The 19,215-nt window shown below is 41.1% G+C and overlaps 1 protein-coding gene across 5 annotated transcripts in view; it reads right to left on the reverse strand.

Annotated features, from left to right (window-relative positions):
- Nucleotides 1-14,329, reverse strand: part of HAUS6 (HAUS augmin like complex subunit 6) — a 48,008-nt gene extending 33,679 nt beyond the window's left edge. For 3 of the 5 annotated variants that reach the window (XM_060199629.1, XM_060199626.1, XM_060199627.1), the window contains exons 1-4: nt 13,351-14,328; nt 6,059-6,154; nt 4,040-4,118; nt 3,052-3,184 (exon numbers count right to left, since the gene is read on the reverse strand). In XM_060199629.1, coding sequence (XP_060055612.1) covers nt 3,052-3,184; nt 4,040-4,118; nt 6,059-6,154; nt 13,351-13,478 — 436 coding nt within the window. In that variant the 5' untranslated portion in view covers nt 13,479-14,328. Of the gene's footprint in view, nt 1-3,051; nt 3,185-4,039; nt 4,119-6,058; nt 6,155-13,350 lie in introns of all 5 variants that reach the window. The other 2 variants (XM_060199628.1, XM_007536002.3) reach the window with 2 other exon arrangements.
- Between the last annotated feature and the right edge of the window lie 4,886 nt (nt 14,330-19,215).

Genomic DNA, 19,215 nt, shown 5'->3' on the forward strand with positions numbered 1-19,215 from the left:
CAGGGGAGTCACTTCACAAGTGGTGAAGCAGGTCTACAGGTGTCTTTCTCCGTCTTCCCCTTCTCTCTAGATTTCTCTCTGTTCTATCCAACGACATTAATAACTACAACAATAAAAGCAACAAGGGCAACAAAAAAAGGGAATAAATAAATATTAAAAAAAAAAAAAAAGTTCACTTGGATAGCTCACTGTTTTGTCTTCTGAGTCAGGGTATAGCCCAGTCCCCAGCACACTGAAGGAAACTGGTGCTGTGGTATCTTGCCCCCTCTCTCAACCTTCTGTCTCTATCTGAAAAAGACAGAGAGAAGATAGCATATTTTTATTACCAAAGGGTAGTAAGAAAAAAAAGGGGGGGTGGGGGAGAAATCACAAGTTATGCAAAACTTTTGTGTGCAAGAATTATCTTTTTAAAATATTTATTTATTCCCTTTTGTTGCTCTTGTTTTATTGTTGTAGTTGATACTGATATTATCGTTGTTGGATAGGACAGAGAGAAATCGAGAGAGGAGGGGAAGACAGAGGGGGAGAGAAAGATACCTGAAGACCTGCTTCAACGCCTGTGAAGGGACTCCCCTGCAGGTGGGGAGGTGGGGGCTCAAACCAAGATCCTTACACGCTCCTTGAGCTTCACACCGCATGCATTTAACCCGCTGCACTACCTCCTGACTCCCATGGGTTAACTTTTAAAGAGAAAAGCAAAGGCTAATTTTTTACAAGTATTTTTTTAATTCTAATTTATTTATTTATAAAATGGAAATACTGACAAGACAATAGGATGAGGGATACAATTTCCACTTTATAAATATTTTTACTTATTTACTATTGGATAGAGACAGAAATTGAGATGGGAGGGACAGGTAGAGAGGGAAAGAGATAGACACCTGCAGCCCTGCTTCACCATTCATGAAGCTTCTCTCCTGCAGGGGAGACCAGGGGCTTGAACCTGGGTCCTTGCACACTGTAATGTGAACGCTTAACCAGGTGTGCCACCACCTGGCCAAGTTAACTTCTTTTTTTAATTTTTTTAAAAATATTTATTTATTCCCTTTTTTTGCCCTTGGTTTTTTACTGTAGTTATTATTGTTGTTGCTATTATTGATGTCCTTGTTGGAAAGGAGAAATGGAGAGAGAAGGGGAAGACAGAGAAAGATAGACACCTGCAGACCTGCTTCACTACCTGTGAAGCGATTCTCCTGCAGGTGGGGAGCCGGGGTCTCGAACCGGGGTCCTTAAGCCTGTCCTTTGTCCTTGTGCTTTGCACCACGTGCATTTAACCCACTGCCCTACCGCCCAACTCCCCCAAGTTAACTTCTAAGAAAAAGGCAATTAGTGGCAATCTCCCTACTCCTCCTAGCATAAACAAGGTTTTCTACTGCTGTTATCAAAGTAGCCTTCATGAATGGCCATAGAATCTGCTACTTCTGCCCACAGTATGCTAACAACCTAAACAAGTTGTACTCTGTACACAGAAAAGAAAAAATGACGTGTTAAGCTTGTTGCTATGAGTTACTGTAGAAAGTTGATAGCTTTTCATTTTAGGAAAAATGCCACTGTATTCAGGGTCCTGACTTTTATGGACACAAGTCTGGCTGGGTCTGCCGGTGTAATAAACACTGCCTCAGTGTTTTATCTCTCTGCCTGAGAATCCCTTAACAAAGGCTCTGAAGTCCCAAGTTCAGTCCTCCACACCAACTTCTCTACATTTTCGGTCTGTATTTTACAAGTACAAACACAACTGAACAGCAGAAAATAAGCTACCAATACTATTATTTTGAAGTGTTTTTCTTTTTTTTTTTTTTTGTCTTTCTGTAACTGGTTTACTATACTTAGTATAATGTCATCCACGTCCACTTATGTTGCTGCAAATGGAAGAATTTTTTTCTTTTTTTTTTTTTTTAACCAGTGCACTGCTCAGCTCTGGCTTATGGTGGTATGGGGGGGTTGAACCTGGGACTTTGGAGCCTCAGGCAAAAGAGTCTCTTTGCATAACCATTATGCTATCTACCCCTGCCCTCTTTAATGTTTTAAGTCTTAACTAAAAACCCACTATTTTAGGTAAAGGAGATGACTCAGTTGGTAGAACAAAGGACTTGGCACAGCTCACACTCCCAGTTGAATCATCACCACATGTGCTGGTATGGTGTCCTGGTTTCCCATTCATGTGAAATTCTATATCTCATATGAAATAAATGTTTTTTTCAGAAATCCAATGTCATATTTCTATGAATATGTCAAATCCTTTAAAAATAGTTTTTAACAAAACAAATCACAACAATGTTGCCAGAAGTCAAATTAAATCTCAAATGCATTCAACAGATTTAATATACTATTATTTACAACACAGTGGCAAACTAATCTATAGGTTCATTCTGACCAGCAAACTGAGAATGCATCCAAAAAAATTTAATGGATGTAATTTAAAAAAAATAATAAAACAAACAAAAAAGGGCAATGTGACAGAAATTCACTAATAATAATTAAAAAAATTGAAAAATAAGCAAACAAAGCAGAACTTGGACTGGAGTTGGTGTATTGCACCAAAGTAAAAGACTCTGGAGTAGGGAGGAGGGTTCTGGTCCTGGAACATGATGCCAGGACCTAGCAGGGGTTGAACTGTTATGTGGAAAACTGAGAAATATTACACATGTACAAACTACTATATTTTACTGTTGACTGTAAACCATTAACCCAATAAAGAGAAAAAAATTTCTTTGCAAAGTCTCCCCGCCCCCATAATAAAATAATCTGAGTAATTATCTGAGAGAATTTCAAACTATAACTGTAATAGAATATCAACTGACTTTTGAGGTAACTTTTCTTTTTTTTTTTTAATTTCTATTATTTATTTACTTATTTATTACCAGAGCACTTCACAGGGGATTGAACCTGAGACTTCTGGAGCCTCAGGGATGAGAGTCTCTTTGCAAATCATTATGCTATCTAACCCCATCCCGTAATGCATTTCTAACTTACCTTCCTTTATTAAGATCTCATAATAACTTGCAAATTATATAAAAAAAAAAGTTTTAAAATTCCTACTTATAAACTTACTTTTAGAATTCGACTGAATATATTTTATTGCAACAAATCTTGCAAAATGATACATCAGATGAATAAACTTAGAACCACCAGGAGAAAGAAATAGTGAACCAACAACTTGAGGAAAGTTACTTCCACATTCAACCTATGGGGGGGGGAGAAAAAAATTACAAGATGACTTAAAGACCTTATCAACAGTAAGTCTTACGTTGCTTTTTTAAATATAGTGAGACTGATCAGGATACTTCCATTTGAACCACAAACTGAACTTTATCTTAATTTTTGGTAGACAATCATAAAAACTAATTATAATACAACATAATTGATACTGTGTGAATACAAGCTAAAATAACCTACAAATGAAATTATTATTATTTTTTTACTATTGCCACCAGGGTTATTGCTGAAGCTAGTTGCCTAGCTGGACTACAAGTCCATCACTCCTGGCAAATATTTTTTTTCTTTTTCCTTTTCTTCCTTTCCTTTTTTCTTTTCTTTGCTATTTTATTTGATAAGATATAAATTGTGTGGGGAGGAGAAGATATGGGGGAAAGAGACACCTGCAGACCTGCTTCACTTTTCATGAAGCTCCCCATTACAGGTAGAGAGATGTAGATTTGAACCCGGGTGCTCATTCATGATAATGTGTACACTCAAACAGGTGTGCCACCACCCAGTCCCCTATAAAGGTTTCTTTAAACAAAAACAGATAATTTTATAGTTCCAAGAACTATAAAATCTATTTACAGTGCACTTAGCTAACAAAGCTGTCTTTTTTTTTACGAATATGGAATCCCAATCAAAAACCATCAAAATATATGCAATAAGTACTCCCATGCTTATACTGCTAGCATCAAGGCAATAAAAATATTTTACTAAGGTGTGTGTGTGTGTGTGTGTGTGTGTGTGTGTGTAGGCATGCATATACAATTACTTCAATAAAACTAGGGAAAATTAACATTGTGTTAGTGGAATTAGCATCTCGCAGAAGAATACTTACAGAAATCTTTTTTAACCATTCATAGCAATGTTTCCGAAATTCAGTTTCACTTTTTCGGTCAAATGGAGGCCAACAATGTCTTCAAAACAAACGTATGAGAATTATGATCAAAAGGGAAAAAAAAAACTCACCAAAATTAAGCATTAAATTTATTTCCTACACTATAAACATTGTTAACTGAATAAAGGATAAATTAAAATTCTTAGACTTCAAAAAAAACATATCAAACTGTAAGAAATTGGGTTCTTCTTTATATGTCTATATAGTACTGAAGCTCCAAGATGCTAGGTTCCATTTCCAACACCACTACAATAGGCCAGAGCTGAGCAGTGGTCTGGTAAAAAATATTAAGTTAAATTTTTTAAAAAGTCTGTATGACCAGGTACAGATCAGTACAAATAATCAAATGAATACACATACTAAAAAGCAGATCACTTAAAATAATTAAATTACAGAAGATCAAACTCAGCAGATTCAGGGGAATAATGTTTAACTATGGTATAAATAAACTGGTATGTTGAGGCCAGAAAGAGAAACTTAAGTAGCTACACATGAAAAATACTAGAGAAAGGGAGAAAGAATTACATGAGACTTTATTTAATTGCCACCAGGGGCTTAAACCGAAGTCTTCACTCATGGTGATGTGTGTGCTCAACTAAGTGCATCACCACTGATCACAAGAATTCTTATATGACTCCTTAGATATAAGCTTATCGTAGTGGATGCTACTGTTTTGTGAATAGATAGTTTAAGGGGGGAAAAAAACTTCAATATAGCTTTGGCAAACAATAACGACCTTTCTTTAAACCATTTGACACTTAATAGCATATAAAAGATAGAAGCCAGGGCTTCTGAGATAGCATAATGGTTATGAAAAAGACTCATGCCTGAGCTACAGGTTCAAGCCCCAGTACCACAATAAGCCAGAGTTTGGCAGTGCTCTGGTCACTCTCCCTCTCTCAGTATCTTTCTCATTAAAATGAATATTTAATAAATAAAAATACTTTTAAAAACAGACTAGAGTAATAGAAATCTTTTTTTCATGTGCTCTAATCCTACTTTTTGGTTCCTGTTCATTAACCATTTTGTCTCAACTTAGGTCATGCCACCTTCCAGACACCAAGTTACAGATGCTACCATGACTCCATCCCGACTTCTCTAGGCAGATGATCTCACTGATGTGTCCTGGACCCTCCCATCTCCAGAGCTCTCTTCCACTTGGGAAAGATAGAGACAGGCTGGGGGTATGGCTCAACCTGTCAATGCCCATGCTCAGCAGAGAAGCAATTACAGAGGCCAGAACTCCTACCTTCTGCTCCCCATAAACAACCTTGATCCATACTCCCAGTGGGGGAGAAGTAATAGGATGAAGACAAGAGGACCCTGCACTCCAGCTCCATCAGCACCCAGAGAAAGAGAAGGAAAAGGAGAGGGACATATGGAGGTAGTTATGATGTCATGAGTGGCTCAGAGGGAAACAGGAGTGAATCAGAAAAAGAAGGGGCAACTATGTATAAATGTGGACAGATAGTTGTAGAGAAGATGGTTGGCCCATGTCTACAACCTTAGGGGAACTGTAGTGGATTGCAGTGGGGACAGTGAAGATTCAGAACTCTGGTGGTGGGAGTGGTGTGGATTCAAACCCCTGTCGACATGTAATTCTATAATATAAAAATAAACTAAATAAATAAAAATCTATGACTTTAAGATAATTACCAAAGAAAAAAACATTTCAATTCATAAAAGTTAAGCATTAAAACTGACAAGAGCATCCCAGGTTCAATCCCCAGCACTGCCATAAGCCAGAACTGAGCAGTTCTCTGGTCTCTCTCTAAATATCTCTCTCATTAAAATAAATAATTTTTTTTTAATTACAAGAACAAGTCTCCTTAGGGGGATACTCACTGAATGTAATAGTCGAAAGGCAAAGTTGAAATTCTAGATTATATGAGAAGATAGTCCCTTTTAAAATCTGGAGAAGACTCCTTACAAAACGAATGTGAAATAACTTTTACTTACTTGAAAACTTCTTTGGTGAAAGACTGGTCTAGAGTTTGGAACAAAAAATAGGAAACTATTTGAAAGGCATCACGGTTCTGCTTGTCAAACATGTGCCTAGTGGTTTAAAAAGAAACAGAAATAAAAAGAGGGAATTAGTAATGCAACAAAAGATTAAAAGCTGCATTAAGAGTTCGACACAGATTATTCATTTTAAGAGCTCTAGGAAACAGCTTTTCTTTTTTTTAATTTTTTTTAAAATATTTATTTTATTTATTTATTCCCTTTTGTTGCCCTTATTGTTTTATTGTTGTTGTCCTTGTTGGATAGGACAGAGAGAAATGGAGAGAGGAGGGGAAGACAGAGAGGAGGAGAGAAAGATAGACACCTGCAGACCTGCTTCACCGCCTGTGAAGCGACTCCCCTGCAGGTGGGGAGCCGGGGTTCGAACCGGGATCCTTATGCTGGTCCTTGTGCTTTGCGCCACCTGCACTTAACCCGCTGCGCTACAGCCCGACTCCCAGGAAACAGCTTTACTTATTCATATATATTTCTATAATCAATTAAGAAAAACATATAAACTTCTGTCATTCTAAAACCAAGTCAAATAGAAGAAAACTGGTAGAATTTGCTTGTTGCTGAGGACTTATCCTGATGCAGTCTCCGCCCCCAGGTTTTTCTATGCCCCGCTAAATCCTAGAGTGCCCCCTTTCAACCAATCCTGGCTCCGCCCCCAGGTTTTTCTATGCCCCGCTAAATCCTAGAGTGCCCCCTTTCAACCAATCCTGGCTCCGCCCCCAGGTTTTCTATGCCTCGCTAAATCCTAGAGTGCCCCCTTTCAACCAATCCTGGCCCTACACGTCACCTCTGGTTGTCGCCCAATAAAAAGCCCCCTCACCCCTCCCCTCTCTCTCTCTCTGGGCTCTCTGCTCTCCCCCGTGGTCAGCCATTGCTGGCTGGCTCCACGTGGTCTGAACCAAACCTCCCCCCCATCCTATAATAAAGATCTGTGTACCCCTTTGCTCTGGACGTCCGCTCTCTTCTCCGCGGTGCAGCCCGACACCAGACCGCCTCAACAACATTTGCTTTATTTCAATGAAAGCATCCTTTATTAAAAAAGGAGAGAGAAAGGGGGTTGGGTAGTAGTGCAGAGGATTACACGCACATGGCGCAAAGCACAAGGACTGACATAAGGATGCAGGTTCGAGCCCCTGTCTCCCCATCTGCAGGGGGGTCGCTTCACAGGTGGTGAAGCAGGTCTGCATGTGTCTATCTTTGTCTCCCCCTCCTCTCTCTATTTCTCTCTCTGTCCTATCCAACAACAACAATACAACAAGAGCAACAAAAGGGGGAAAATGGCCTCCAGAAGCAGTGCATTCGTGGTGCAAGCACTGAGCCCCAGTGATAACCCTGGAGGAAAAAAAAAAAAGGAGAAAAAAGAAAAGTGTAGCCTTACTAGATGGAGAGAAAAATCATGTGATGATTTTAATACCAACCAATAGTGACTAACAAAAAAAAGTTGTTATTGTTTATTATTTGTCAGGTACTATTATCTCATTATTTAACATTTACAATGAATAACTCATCTTTTTCTTAATTTATTTTTTATTGGGAATTAATGTTTTACATTTAACAGTAAGTTCAATACTTTGTACATGCATAACATTCCCCAGACTCCCATATAACAATACAACCCCCACTAGGTCCTCTGAATCCTTCTTGGACCTGTATTCTCCCTACCCACCCACCCCAGAGTCTTTTACTTTGGTGCAATATGACAATTCCATTTCAGGTTTTACTTCTGTTTTCTTATATGATCTTGTTTTTCAACTTCTGCCTAAGAGTGAGATCATCCCATATTCATCCTTCTGTTTCTGACTTATTTCACTCAACATGATTTTTTCAAGGTCCATCCAAGATCGGCTGAAAACGGTGAAGTCACCATTTTTTACAGCTGAGTAGTATTCCATTGTGTATATATACCACAACTTGCTCAGCCATTCATCTGTTGTTGGACACCTGGGTTGCTTCCAGGTTTTGGCTATTACAAATTGTGCTGCCAAAAACATATGTGTACACAGATCTTTTTGGATGGGTATGTTGGGTTCCTTAGGATATATCCCCAGGAGAGGAATTGCAGGATCATAGGGTAGGTCCATTTCTAGACTTCTGAGAGTTCTCCAGACTGTTCTCCACAGAGGTTGGACCAATTTACATTCCCACCAGCAGTGCAGGAAGGTTCCTTTGACCCCAGAAACTCTCCAGCATTTGCTGCTGTCACCTTTTCTGATGTATGACATTCTCACAGCAGTGAAGTGGTATCTCATTATTGTCTCTATTTGCATTTCTCTAACAATCAGAGACTTGGAGCATTTTTTCATGTGTTTCTCGGCCTTTTGGATCTCTTCTGTGGTGAACATTCTGTCCATGTCCTCCCCCCATTTTTGGATGGGGTTATTTGTTGTCTTGTTGAGATTTGCAAGTTCTTTATATATGTTGGTTATTAACCTCTTATCTGATGTATGGCATGTAAAGATCTCCCAGTCTGTGAGGGGTCTCTTGGTTTGGGTAGTGGTTTCTTTTGCTGTGAAGAAGCTTTTTAATTTGATGTAGTCCCATAGGTTTATACTTGTCTTAGTCTTCTTTGTAATTGGATTCGTATCACTGAAGATGTCTTTAAAATATATGCGGAAAAGAGTTCTGCCAATATTTTCTTCTAAGTATCTAATAGTTTGTGGTCTAACATCCAAGTCCTTGATCCACTTGGAATTTACTTTTGTATTTGGTGAAATACAGTGGTTCAGTTTCATTCTTCTGCATGTTTGAACCCATTGTTTCCAACACCATTTGTTGAAGAGACTCTGCTTTCCCCATTTAATAGTCTGAGCCCCTTTGTCAAAGATTAGATGTCCATAGGTGTGGGGGCTCGGAATAACTCATCTTAACCACAATGATGATGCTATATACTGTCCTAGTTGCTTTACCATGGATTATTTTATTTAAGCCTATTGCAATCATAGATAATCTGATTAAAATATAAAGCAACTTGATGAACCTCACTATGTAGAAGAGGAAAGTAACTTTATATATATATATTTTTTATTACTATTTGTTAGAGACAGCAATATGGAGAGGGAAGGGGAGTCAGGGAGAAAGAGACACCTGCAGCACTGCTTCTCTGATCACAAAGCTTTCCACAGGCAGTTGGGGACCAGAAGATTGAACCTAAATCTTTGCATAATATAACGTGCGTTCAATTGGGTGCACCACCCCTGCCCCCTCAGAAATTAAAATTTTAGAGAGGCTAGACATCTTCTCCAAAAACCATATAACCAGGAAGTGGAAGGGAATACTGACTTCAGATGTCATCTAACCTGAGTCCCAGATCTTTACCACTTGAGTTTATTCCCAGAACAATTCTTTTAAAATATATATATATATATACTTATTTATTTTTGCATAAAGACTGAGAGAAATTGAGAGAGAAAGGGGAAACAGAGGAGAACGACAGAGAGACACCTGCAGCCCTGCTTCACCACTTGTGAAGCTTTCCTCTTGCAGTGGGGACCAGGGTCTTGAACCTGGGTCCATGTACACTGTAATGTGAGTGATTACCCAGGTGCACTAATGCCTGGCCCCCTCCCAGAATGATTCTTATAATGTAATTCTAGAAGGTTCTTTAGTTTTTTATCCTCCCGATTTTCCTAACTATCCAAGACAAAGGCTGGAGAAAAACAATATGGTAAAAGGGGAGAAAGAAAGAACTTGAACAATGCTACACAGCTATAAGGAATCAAGAGTTAACACTGGAATGGTCTGGCAGCCACTAGGTTAATGTGACCCGACAGCACTCTGTGCTTGCTGCCCACAGGACAGTCCTGAAAATATGCAGACTAGCAGATCATGGAAAACTCTCAGGTTAGGGCACTGTGGGTACTCGGGCACATGGACAATTTCCTACCAGCAACCAACATCAGGAGAGGATCTACCTCAGAAATTCACTGGTTATGCACTCTGCTGCACTGCCCACAAAATTTTTATTAATTATCTAAGTCAGATATTTTCTTTTTTATATATATTTTAACTTAATCTTTTAATGAGAAAGATATACAGAAAGACTACAGCACTGCTCAGCTTTTTTTTTTTTTTTAATTGGACAGGACAGGGAGGGAAAGATAACGAAGGAGAGAGACACCTACAGGCCTACTTCACCTCTGGTGAAATGTCCCCCCAGCATGTGGATATATACATGTTTTTATTCCATTTTTATCCCACTAACTTAAATTGCTGTTCACACTTAACTGTTAGGACTTTGAAATAGGTTTGCTATACCTCCATACCAAATTTGACATGTTTTGCTTTAGGAATTTCAGAGTCAAATTAAAATTCTGGGGGCTGGGGAGAAAGTATAGTGGTTATGCAAAAGACTCGTACCTGAGGCTCCAAAGTCCCAGGTTCAATCCCCAGCACTACTATAAGCCAGAGCTGAATAGTGCTCTGGTCTCTCTGTATGTCTCTTTCATTAAAAAATAATAATAATGAAATATATGTATTTTTAATTATAAGTGCCCCTTCATTACCCAAGTATAAAAAGGTGACTAGTCACCAGGTTCCAGATGCCATCAGGATGCTAGCCAGGCTTCCCTGGATTGAAGACCCCACCAATGTATCCTGGAGCTCAGCTTCCCCAGAGACCCACCCTACTAGGGAAAGAGAGAGGCAGACTGGGAGTATGGACCGACCAGTCAACGCCCATGTTCAGCGGGAAAGCAATTACAGAAGCCAGACCTTCTACCTTCTGCAACCCTCAATGATCCTGGGTCCATGCTCCCAGAGGGATAGAGAATGGGAAAGCTACTGGGGAGGGGGTGGGATATGGAGATTGGGCGGTGGGAATTGTGTGGAGTTGTACCCCTCCTACCCTATGGTTTTGTTAATTAATCCTTTCTTAAATAAAAAAAAATTAAAAAATTAAAAATAAATTTAAAAAAAGGTGACTAGTTTTCTATTGGAGTATATAAAGCAGAAAACTAACTAAATATAAAGGGAAGGTCTCAGAAGAAAAAGGGACACAAAAATCACAGAACTTAACAAAATATCTCAGAATATTCTCTCTCTCTCTCTCTCTTTTTTTTTAAGCTCCAGGGTTGTTGCTGGGGCTTGGTGCCTGCACTACAAATCCACTGCCCCTGGAAGCCATTTTTTCCCTTTTGTTGCCTTTGTTGTTGTTGTTGGATAGGACAGAGAGAAACTGAGAGAGAAGGGGAAACAAAGGGAGAAAGACACCTTAAGACCTGCTCCTCTGCCCTTGAAGCGACCCCCCTGCAGGTGGGGAGCAGGGGGCTCAAACCAGGATCCTTACACCAGTCCTTGCGCTTCATGCCATGTGCGCTTAAACCACTGCCTTACTGCCCGGCCCCCCAGAATATTCTCCTTATGGGGAGTCAGAAGGTAGTGCAGCGGGTTAGGCGCACGTGGTGCAAGGACCACGTAAGGATCCCAGTTCGAATCCCCGGCTCCCCAACTGCAAGGGGTTTGCTTCACAGGTGGTGAAGCAGGTCTGCTAGTGTCTATTTTTCTCTCCCCCTTTCTGTCTTCTCCTCCTCTCTCCATTTCTCTCTGTCCTATCCAATAACAACAATAATAACTATAACAATGAAACAAGGGCAAAAGGGAATAAGTATTTAAAAATTTTAAAAAGAATATTCTCTTTATAAGCTAATATATCAGGTTGTTGGAAAAATCATGATGTATTTTTCTATGCAAAAATGTGTCATGGTTTTCCTAACAACCCAATAAAATACTGCTTAACATTCAGGACAAGGATGGAGGACGTCTTCATATTTAACAGATTTACTTAAACAATCTGGGGTAGATAGCATAATGATTATGCAAGGAGACTCTTGTCCCTAAGGTTTTCTGGTAAATAAAGAAGGGAGGAGGAGGAGAAGAAAACAAAGAAAAAGCATTAGGAGCTAGTTCATTAAAAAATGAAGCTGGGAGGGTCTAGGCAGTGTGCACCTGGTTGAGCATTCATGTTACAATGCTCAAAGACTGGGGTACAAGCCCTCCATCCCCAGCTGCAGGAGTGAAGCTTCACAAGTGCTGAAGCAGTGCTGCAGGTGTCTCAGTCTTTCTTTCTCTCAGCTTCTCTCTGTCCAATGTAAATATAAGAAAAATAGTGGTCCAGGAGGTGGCGCAAAGTGTTGGATTTTCAAGCCTGAGGCCCTGAGTTCAATCCCCAGCAACATATGTACCACAGTGATGTCTGGTTCTATCTGTCTCCTCCTAATCTCTCATTAATAACTAAATAAAATATTAAATAGAAATATATGGGAAATAAAGCCGAAAAAAAAAAATACACACACAACACCTGGGTTTGAGCCCTGACACATGGGAGCACCATGGACAGCACCAAAAGGTGCCTCCAAGGTGGGAGTGGCTCTAAGGTCTCACCTCTTACATTTGGCAAGAGAAGGCTAAACAAGGGGGGGAGAGAGGTAGATAGCAAAATAGTTATGTAATGAGACTCTCATGCCTGAAGCTCTTAAGTCCCTGGTTCAATTCCCCTGCACCAAGCTGAGCCGTGCTCTGGTAAAAATAATAATAAATATAAGCAAATTATCTAGGGGCCGAGTGGTGGCGCACCTGGTTGAGCACACGTATTACAGGTGCAAAGACCTGGGTTCGAGCCCCGGTCCCCACCTGCACGGGGGAAGCTTTGCAAGTGGTGAAGCAGTGCTGCAGGTGTCTCTCTTCCTCTCTATCACCCTCTTGATTTCTGGCTGTGTCTATCCAATACATAAAGACAATAATAAAAAAAAAATCAAAGTGTTTAGAATTGGGGCATAACCGTAGTGATAAAACAGGTGAGGGCTTTTTGTTTTTCATCTTTATGCTCTTTTGTTCGGGTTCTTCTAAAGTCGTGGTGGAATGCCCTCGTTTCCTCCTTTAAAAAAGCAGTACAAACGAAAGAGCCTCGGAAGGCTCCCTTTGCTCCTAAAGGTGGTCAGCACATACAGCTGCCGCAACCAGCTCAATCCCTCCCTCCTCAGTCGGCCTCACAGCATCACCGCAACGAGGAAGCTGCTGGGGGGGGTGCGCCCGCAGATGCTCTTAGCCCCCAAAGAGCTCCCAGCACAGCTCGGCAATTGACACAAAACGTCCATCACCAGGGTCCCAGCGCCGAGAGCTCCCGCCCGGCAGGAACTGCTCGCCTGCCAGTTTAGCTCAGCAGCTCGACCTTCCCCCAGAGGGCGGCGACTCCCGGCTACACCCGCCCCGTCCCCCCACACCCCGCCCGGCTTTCTTACACTCCGAGGTGCGTGTGCGAAACGATCTTTCCGCAGGCGACGGTGGCCGGGCCAGGCTCGAAGCCAAGCGCCAGAAGATACATCCAGAGATGCTCCTTCTCGAAAGAAGTGGCCCTGGCTGAGCTCATCTTGGCGGCGGGCAGTGTCGCTGCAGAGGAAGAAAGCGCGGGCGCAAACGATTCCGCCGCCTGACGGGATCGCCACCTCAACTTTCTAACCTTCGAGCGGCCTGAGAGCGCAGCTCTCCTTCTACCGCCACCGTTTAACCCCCCATATCGCCCGATGCCATTTCGCCTTAAATGGCCGTCGTCTCCAGGAAACGGAAAATCGTTAAGCCGCAACGCAACTCAGCTAAGTGTAACCACCACGAACCGAGACTCCCGCGCTTCTACAAGAGCTTCCGGGGAGAACAGAAAAACTTCCGCCGCCAACTAGAAATCCCGTCGTGCAATGCTCCATCCGCGCCTTCCTGATGCCCAGGCGAGAAACTACAAGGCCCAGGATGCATTGCGAGAGCAGAATCCATTCTTAAAGCACTAAGAACAGTGTTTATGTTGGGGCACTGTGGTCAATTGGTTTTTGTTTTATTTTGTTTTGTTTTTGAGATTGTGTTTGTTGGTATACGATTGTTGTGAAACATTAAAAACAATAGATTAAAAGGAAAAAAAACAATGGTTTGATGCAATTAAAAAAAGCACTTGCGTTCCCAAGTTCAGCAATCCCCACCACTAGATGGTGACACTGAGCAAATAGCTAAATCGCTGAACCTTGAGTCTTTTTTTTTTTTTTTTTAGCAAAATATATGTCCTCCATGGCTGAATGTTGCTTTCATTTTGCTCTAACTGAAATCCAGCTCTGACACAAGCATACAGATTCCTAGTGCAGCCCTCTCAATTAATGACATTTGTCTCTCCTATATCTCATATACACCAAAGCCTGGAAATGAAGTGGGCACAGCAAATCACTTTCTAGCTACCAATCTATTTATCTCTCTTGCTCTCTAAGATTTGTTTATTTAGTTATTTATTATTGATTAGACACAGAGAGAATTTGCTAAGGGAGATAGAGAGGCAGAGAGAGGGACCAGGTGTTGGTGTGCCTGGTTAAGTGCTCACATTACAGTGTCCAAGGATACAGGTTCAAGCCCTGGGTCCCCACCTGCAGGGGGAAAGCTTCAAGAGTGGTGAAGCAGGGCTGCGGGTGTCTCTCTGTCTCTATCACCCCCTTCCTTCCCTCTTGATTTCTGGTTGTCTCTATCCAATAATAAATATATATATATATATATATATATATATATATATATATATATATATATATATTAAGGGAGAGAGAAACCTGCAGTCCTGCTTCACCACTCACGAAGCTTTCCCCATACAGGTGGGGACCAGGGGCTTGAACCTGGGTCCTTGCACTCTGTAGTGTGTGCACTTAACCAGATGGGCCATGGCCTGGACCCCAATCTCTTTCTCTACAGGAAAAACTCCAAAAAGTTACCATCTTAGCACTGATGGTAACACTATCAAGATTACTTATATCAATTTGCACTACTTGATTCCCAGTAGTAAAATTAACTCAGTTTGTTTTAAGATGTATTCATTCATTAATGAGATGGAAGAGAAAGAGAGAACCAAAACATTACTCCAGTATCTGCAGTGTCAGGGACAGAACCAAGGACCTCATGCCTGCAAATCTGGTGCTCCAGCCATCATAAAATCTCCCAGGTTGTTCTAATAGAGTTTTATTATGTAAGGATTGAATAACAAAAAGGATAGAAAAATTAGAGAATAGGTTTCTGGGAGGAGTGGTTTATGCAGTAGCTGCAATCACACCTTCGCTCTCTCTCGGATACTATTGTACACAACAAGAGATCGAATTGGACACATAATCTACAGCTAAAAAAAATCCACAGCCTCAGGTCATGCCACCTTCCAGACACCAAGTTACAGATGCTACCATGACTCCACCCTGACTTCTCTGGTCAGTGGACCTCACCAATGTGTCCTAGACCCTCCCATCTCCAGAGCTCTAGTCCACTATGGAATGATAGAGACAGGCTGGGGGGTATGGCTCAACCTGTCAATGCCCATGCTCAGCAGAGAAGCAATTACAGAGGCCAGAACTACCTTCTGCTCCCCATAAACAACCTTGATCCATACTCCCAGCGGGGGAGAAGTGATAGGATGAAGATAAGAGGACTCTGCACTCCAGCTCCATCAGCACCTGGAGAGGGAGAAGGGAAAGGAGATGGACATATGGAGGTAGCTTTGATGTCATGAATGGTTTAGAGGGAAAGAGAAGATTGAATCAGGAAAAGAAGGGGTAACTTTGTATAAATGTGGACAGGTAGTTGTAGAGAAGATGGTTGGCCCACGTCTACAACTTTAGGGGAACTGTGGTGGATTGCAGTGGGGGAGAGTGAAGATTCAGAACTCTGGTGGTGGGAATGGTGTGGATTCAAGCCCCTGTCGACATGTAATTCTGTAATTTAAAAATATTTTTAAAAAAGAGAGAGAGAGAGAGAAAGACAAGGGGGCTCTGAACTTCAGCTCCATCAGCACTAACAGAGAGAGAAAGGAGAGGGAGTTAGTTAGGATGTCATGAGTGGCTTAGAGGGAAAGAGAAGATTGAATCAGAAAAATAAGGAGCAACTATGTATAAATGTGGATAGTTGTAGAGAAGATGGTTGGCCCATGTCTACAACCTTGGGGGAACTATGATGGATTGCAGTGGGGAGAGTGAAGTTTCAGAACTCTGGTGGTGGGAATAGTGTGAATTCAAACCCCTTACATGTCAACATGTAATTCTGTAATATAAAAAATATTTTAAAAAATTTAAAAGAAAAAAATAGATAATAAATATCAGAAAATAACAGGTCTGTGGAGAAAAATGAACCCAGTTAGGCCTTGCCTCAAACCAGTAGACTTTCCTACATGGGAAAGCAGTTGCCTGGGTACATAACCAGGCAGTCAACATGTTCTGTGGCCTTGGGACCATGCCTGATATTGCATATGTCAATAGCTAACCTCCTGGCAAGAGGCTATTTTTCTTCTTTATATAAAAGATCAGGGAAAAAAAAAAAAGATCAGGGAGAAGCTGGAGGGGGGATATGGGAGATTTTAGTGAACTCTAGAAGCTGGAGGGCTTTGTGGGGAGGACTTCAGAGAAGACCTTGAGAGCAATGCTGAGATACAGAGACTAGCACTAACACCAGGAGCTGATGCAGTTGCTGCCCTAGGAGCTAACCAGCACTGCTGACTAGAGCAACTGCCAAGATGTAGAGCTGTTGAGAATCTCCTGCAGCAAGGCCTTAAGGAGTTCCCTGGGAGAGCAGACAGGGCGAGCTAATCTGAAGAAGCCAAGTAGAGCCTAGCAGAGGAGACATGAGCTGTGCTCTATGGAACTGAGCAGAGAGGAGCTAAACTGGGCTGACTCCCAGAATAAAGATATGCCTCCACCTAGCCTCTCCATGTCTCCTTTCAGTTCCTGCTGCCTTGCATCCCTGCTCAGAATGAACAGTGTCCCCACTCCTTGCAATCCAAGGCCTGTGTGTCATTACACTTAAGGTTTATATTACAGGCAAATGTGATTTTTTTTAAATATTATTTTGACAGGACAGAGAGAAACTGAGAGGAGGAGGGAGAAAGAGATACCTAAACTGCTTCATAGCTCCCTTTCTGCAAATGGGAGCTGGGTATTTGAACCCGAGTCTTGAGCATGGTGTGTGTGCTCAATTAGATGTAGCACCACTCAGTCCTGCAATTTACTTTTTTTTTTAACAGCTAAGTGAATTATTATAGGTGAAACAAAATTCTTCTTACCACATCCAGGACAAAAAATAAAGCATTTCCAGCAACACAGAAGGTGGTGCAGTGGATAAAAAGTTGAATTTTCTGACATCCTGAGTTCAACCACCAGCATCACATATGCCAGAGTTCTCTGGTTCCCCACCTCTCTCTCATAAAGAAGAATATATATATATATATATATATACATTTTTTTTCCTTTTTACTGGGTGGGGTTAGATAGCATAATGACTCTCATGCCTAAGGCTTCATAATCCCAGATTTAATCCCCACACCACCATAAGGCAAAGCTGAGTAGTGCTCTGGTCAAAAAGGAAAAACAATCTTTTTACTTATTGTTGGATAGAAACAGAAAAATTGAGAGGGGAGGGGGCTACAGAGGTAGGGAAAGAGACAGAGAGACAGCTACAGGCCTGCTTTAACATTCATGAAACTTTTCTCCTGCAGGTGAGGACCAGGGGCTTGAACCCAGGTCCTTTCGAGCTGAAATGCATGCACTTCACCAGTGTGCCACCAAATGGCCCTATATTTTTTTAAATAAGAGAGAGAATCAGAGCATTACTCTGCATATTAGGGGTCAAACTCAGAACATCTTGCTTACAAATCCAATGCTCTAGCCACTGTGCCACCTCCCAGACCTCTTACCTTTATTTTTATTTTTATATTTTTAGGCTTCCCTAGATGGTGTTTTTCTTTTTTGGTGCACTGGGTTAAGTGCACATGGTATGAAGTGCAAGGACCCTTGCATGGATCCTAGTTCCAGCCATCAGCTCCTCACCTGCAGGTGGAGAGCTTCACAAGTGATGAAGCAGGTTTGCAGGTGTCTTTTTCTCTCCCTATCTTCTCCTCCCCTCTCCTCTCAATTTCTCTCTGTCCTATCTAAAAAAATATCAAGAAAAAAAAAAAAAAAAGGCCACAGGAGCAGTGGATTTATAGTGCAGGCACCGAGCTCCAGTGATAATAACCTTCAAGGAAAAAAAAAAAAGCAAAGAAAATTTTATGATTCTTTTACTTTGCTCACCTGTTTTCATTATAATAAATTTGTTTCTAGGAGTCAGGCAGCAGGTTAAGCGCACATGGTGCAAAGCACAAGGACCGGCTTAAGGATCCCGGTTTGAACCCCCTGCTCCCCACCCGCAGGGGAGTCGCTTCACAAGTGGTAAAACAGGTCTGCAGGTGTCTATCTTTCTCTACCCCTCTCTGTCTTCCCCTCCTCTCTCCATTTCTCTCTGTCCTATCTAACAACGATGTTATCAATAACCACAACAATTTAAAAAAGACAAGGGTACAGAGGACCTAGTGGGAGTTGTATTGTTATATGGGAAACTGGGGAATATTATGCATGTACAAACTACTGTATTTACTGTTGAATGTAAAACATTAATTCCCCAATAAAGAAAAAAAAAAGACAAGGGCAACAAAAGGGGAAATAAATACTGGAATATCAAAAAAATTAAAGATTGATTTTGTACACTACCTATCTCAGACCTAGAATTCAACCATTTTTCAAAGAAATTATGGTTTCTTTTAGTGGGGCAATATTTTTTTATTTTTTAAAATATTTTTCTTTTTTGTTACCCTTGTTTTTATCATTGCTGTGGTTATTATTGTTGTTTTTGATGTTGTCGTTGCTCAATAGGACAGAGAGAATTGGAGAAAGGAGGGGAAGACAGAGATGGGGAGAGAAAGACACCTGCAGAACAGATTCACCGCTTGTGAAGCGACCCACTGCAGGTAGGGAGATGAGTTTCACACCATGTGCGCTTAACCCACTGCACTACAGCCCAACCCCTGGGACAATATATTTTAAAATTACAGCCTGAGCACTAGAGATTTTTGTAGCTACTGACTATTGTTTTTATATTTTACTTAATAGCTCACTACTCTGGTTGGTACTGCGCTAGTTTATGACAACTGTTGATATGTTTATTTTTTTTAATAATTTTTAAAAAATATTTTATTAGAAAGACAGGAGGAGAGAGAGAAACAACCAGACATCACTCTGGTACATGTGTTGCTGAAGATTAAACTCAGAACCTCATGCTTGAGTGTTAAGTGTTTT

The sequence above is a fragment of the Erinaceus europaeus genome, chromosome 10, assembly GCF_950295315.1.
Source record: "Erinaceus europaeus chromosome 10, mEriEur2.1, whole genome shotgun sequence".
Taxonomy (NCBI): domain Eukaryota; kingdom Metazoa; phylum Chordata; class Mammalia; order Eulipotyphla; family Erinaceidae; genus Erinaceus; species Erinaceus europaeus.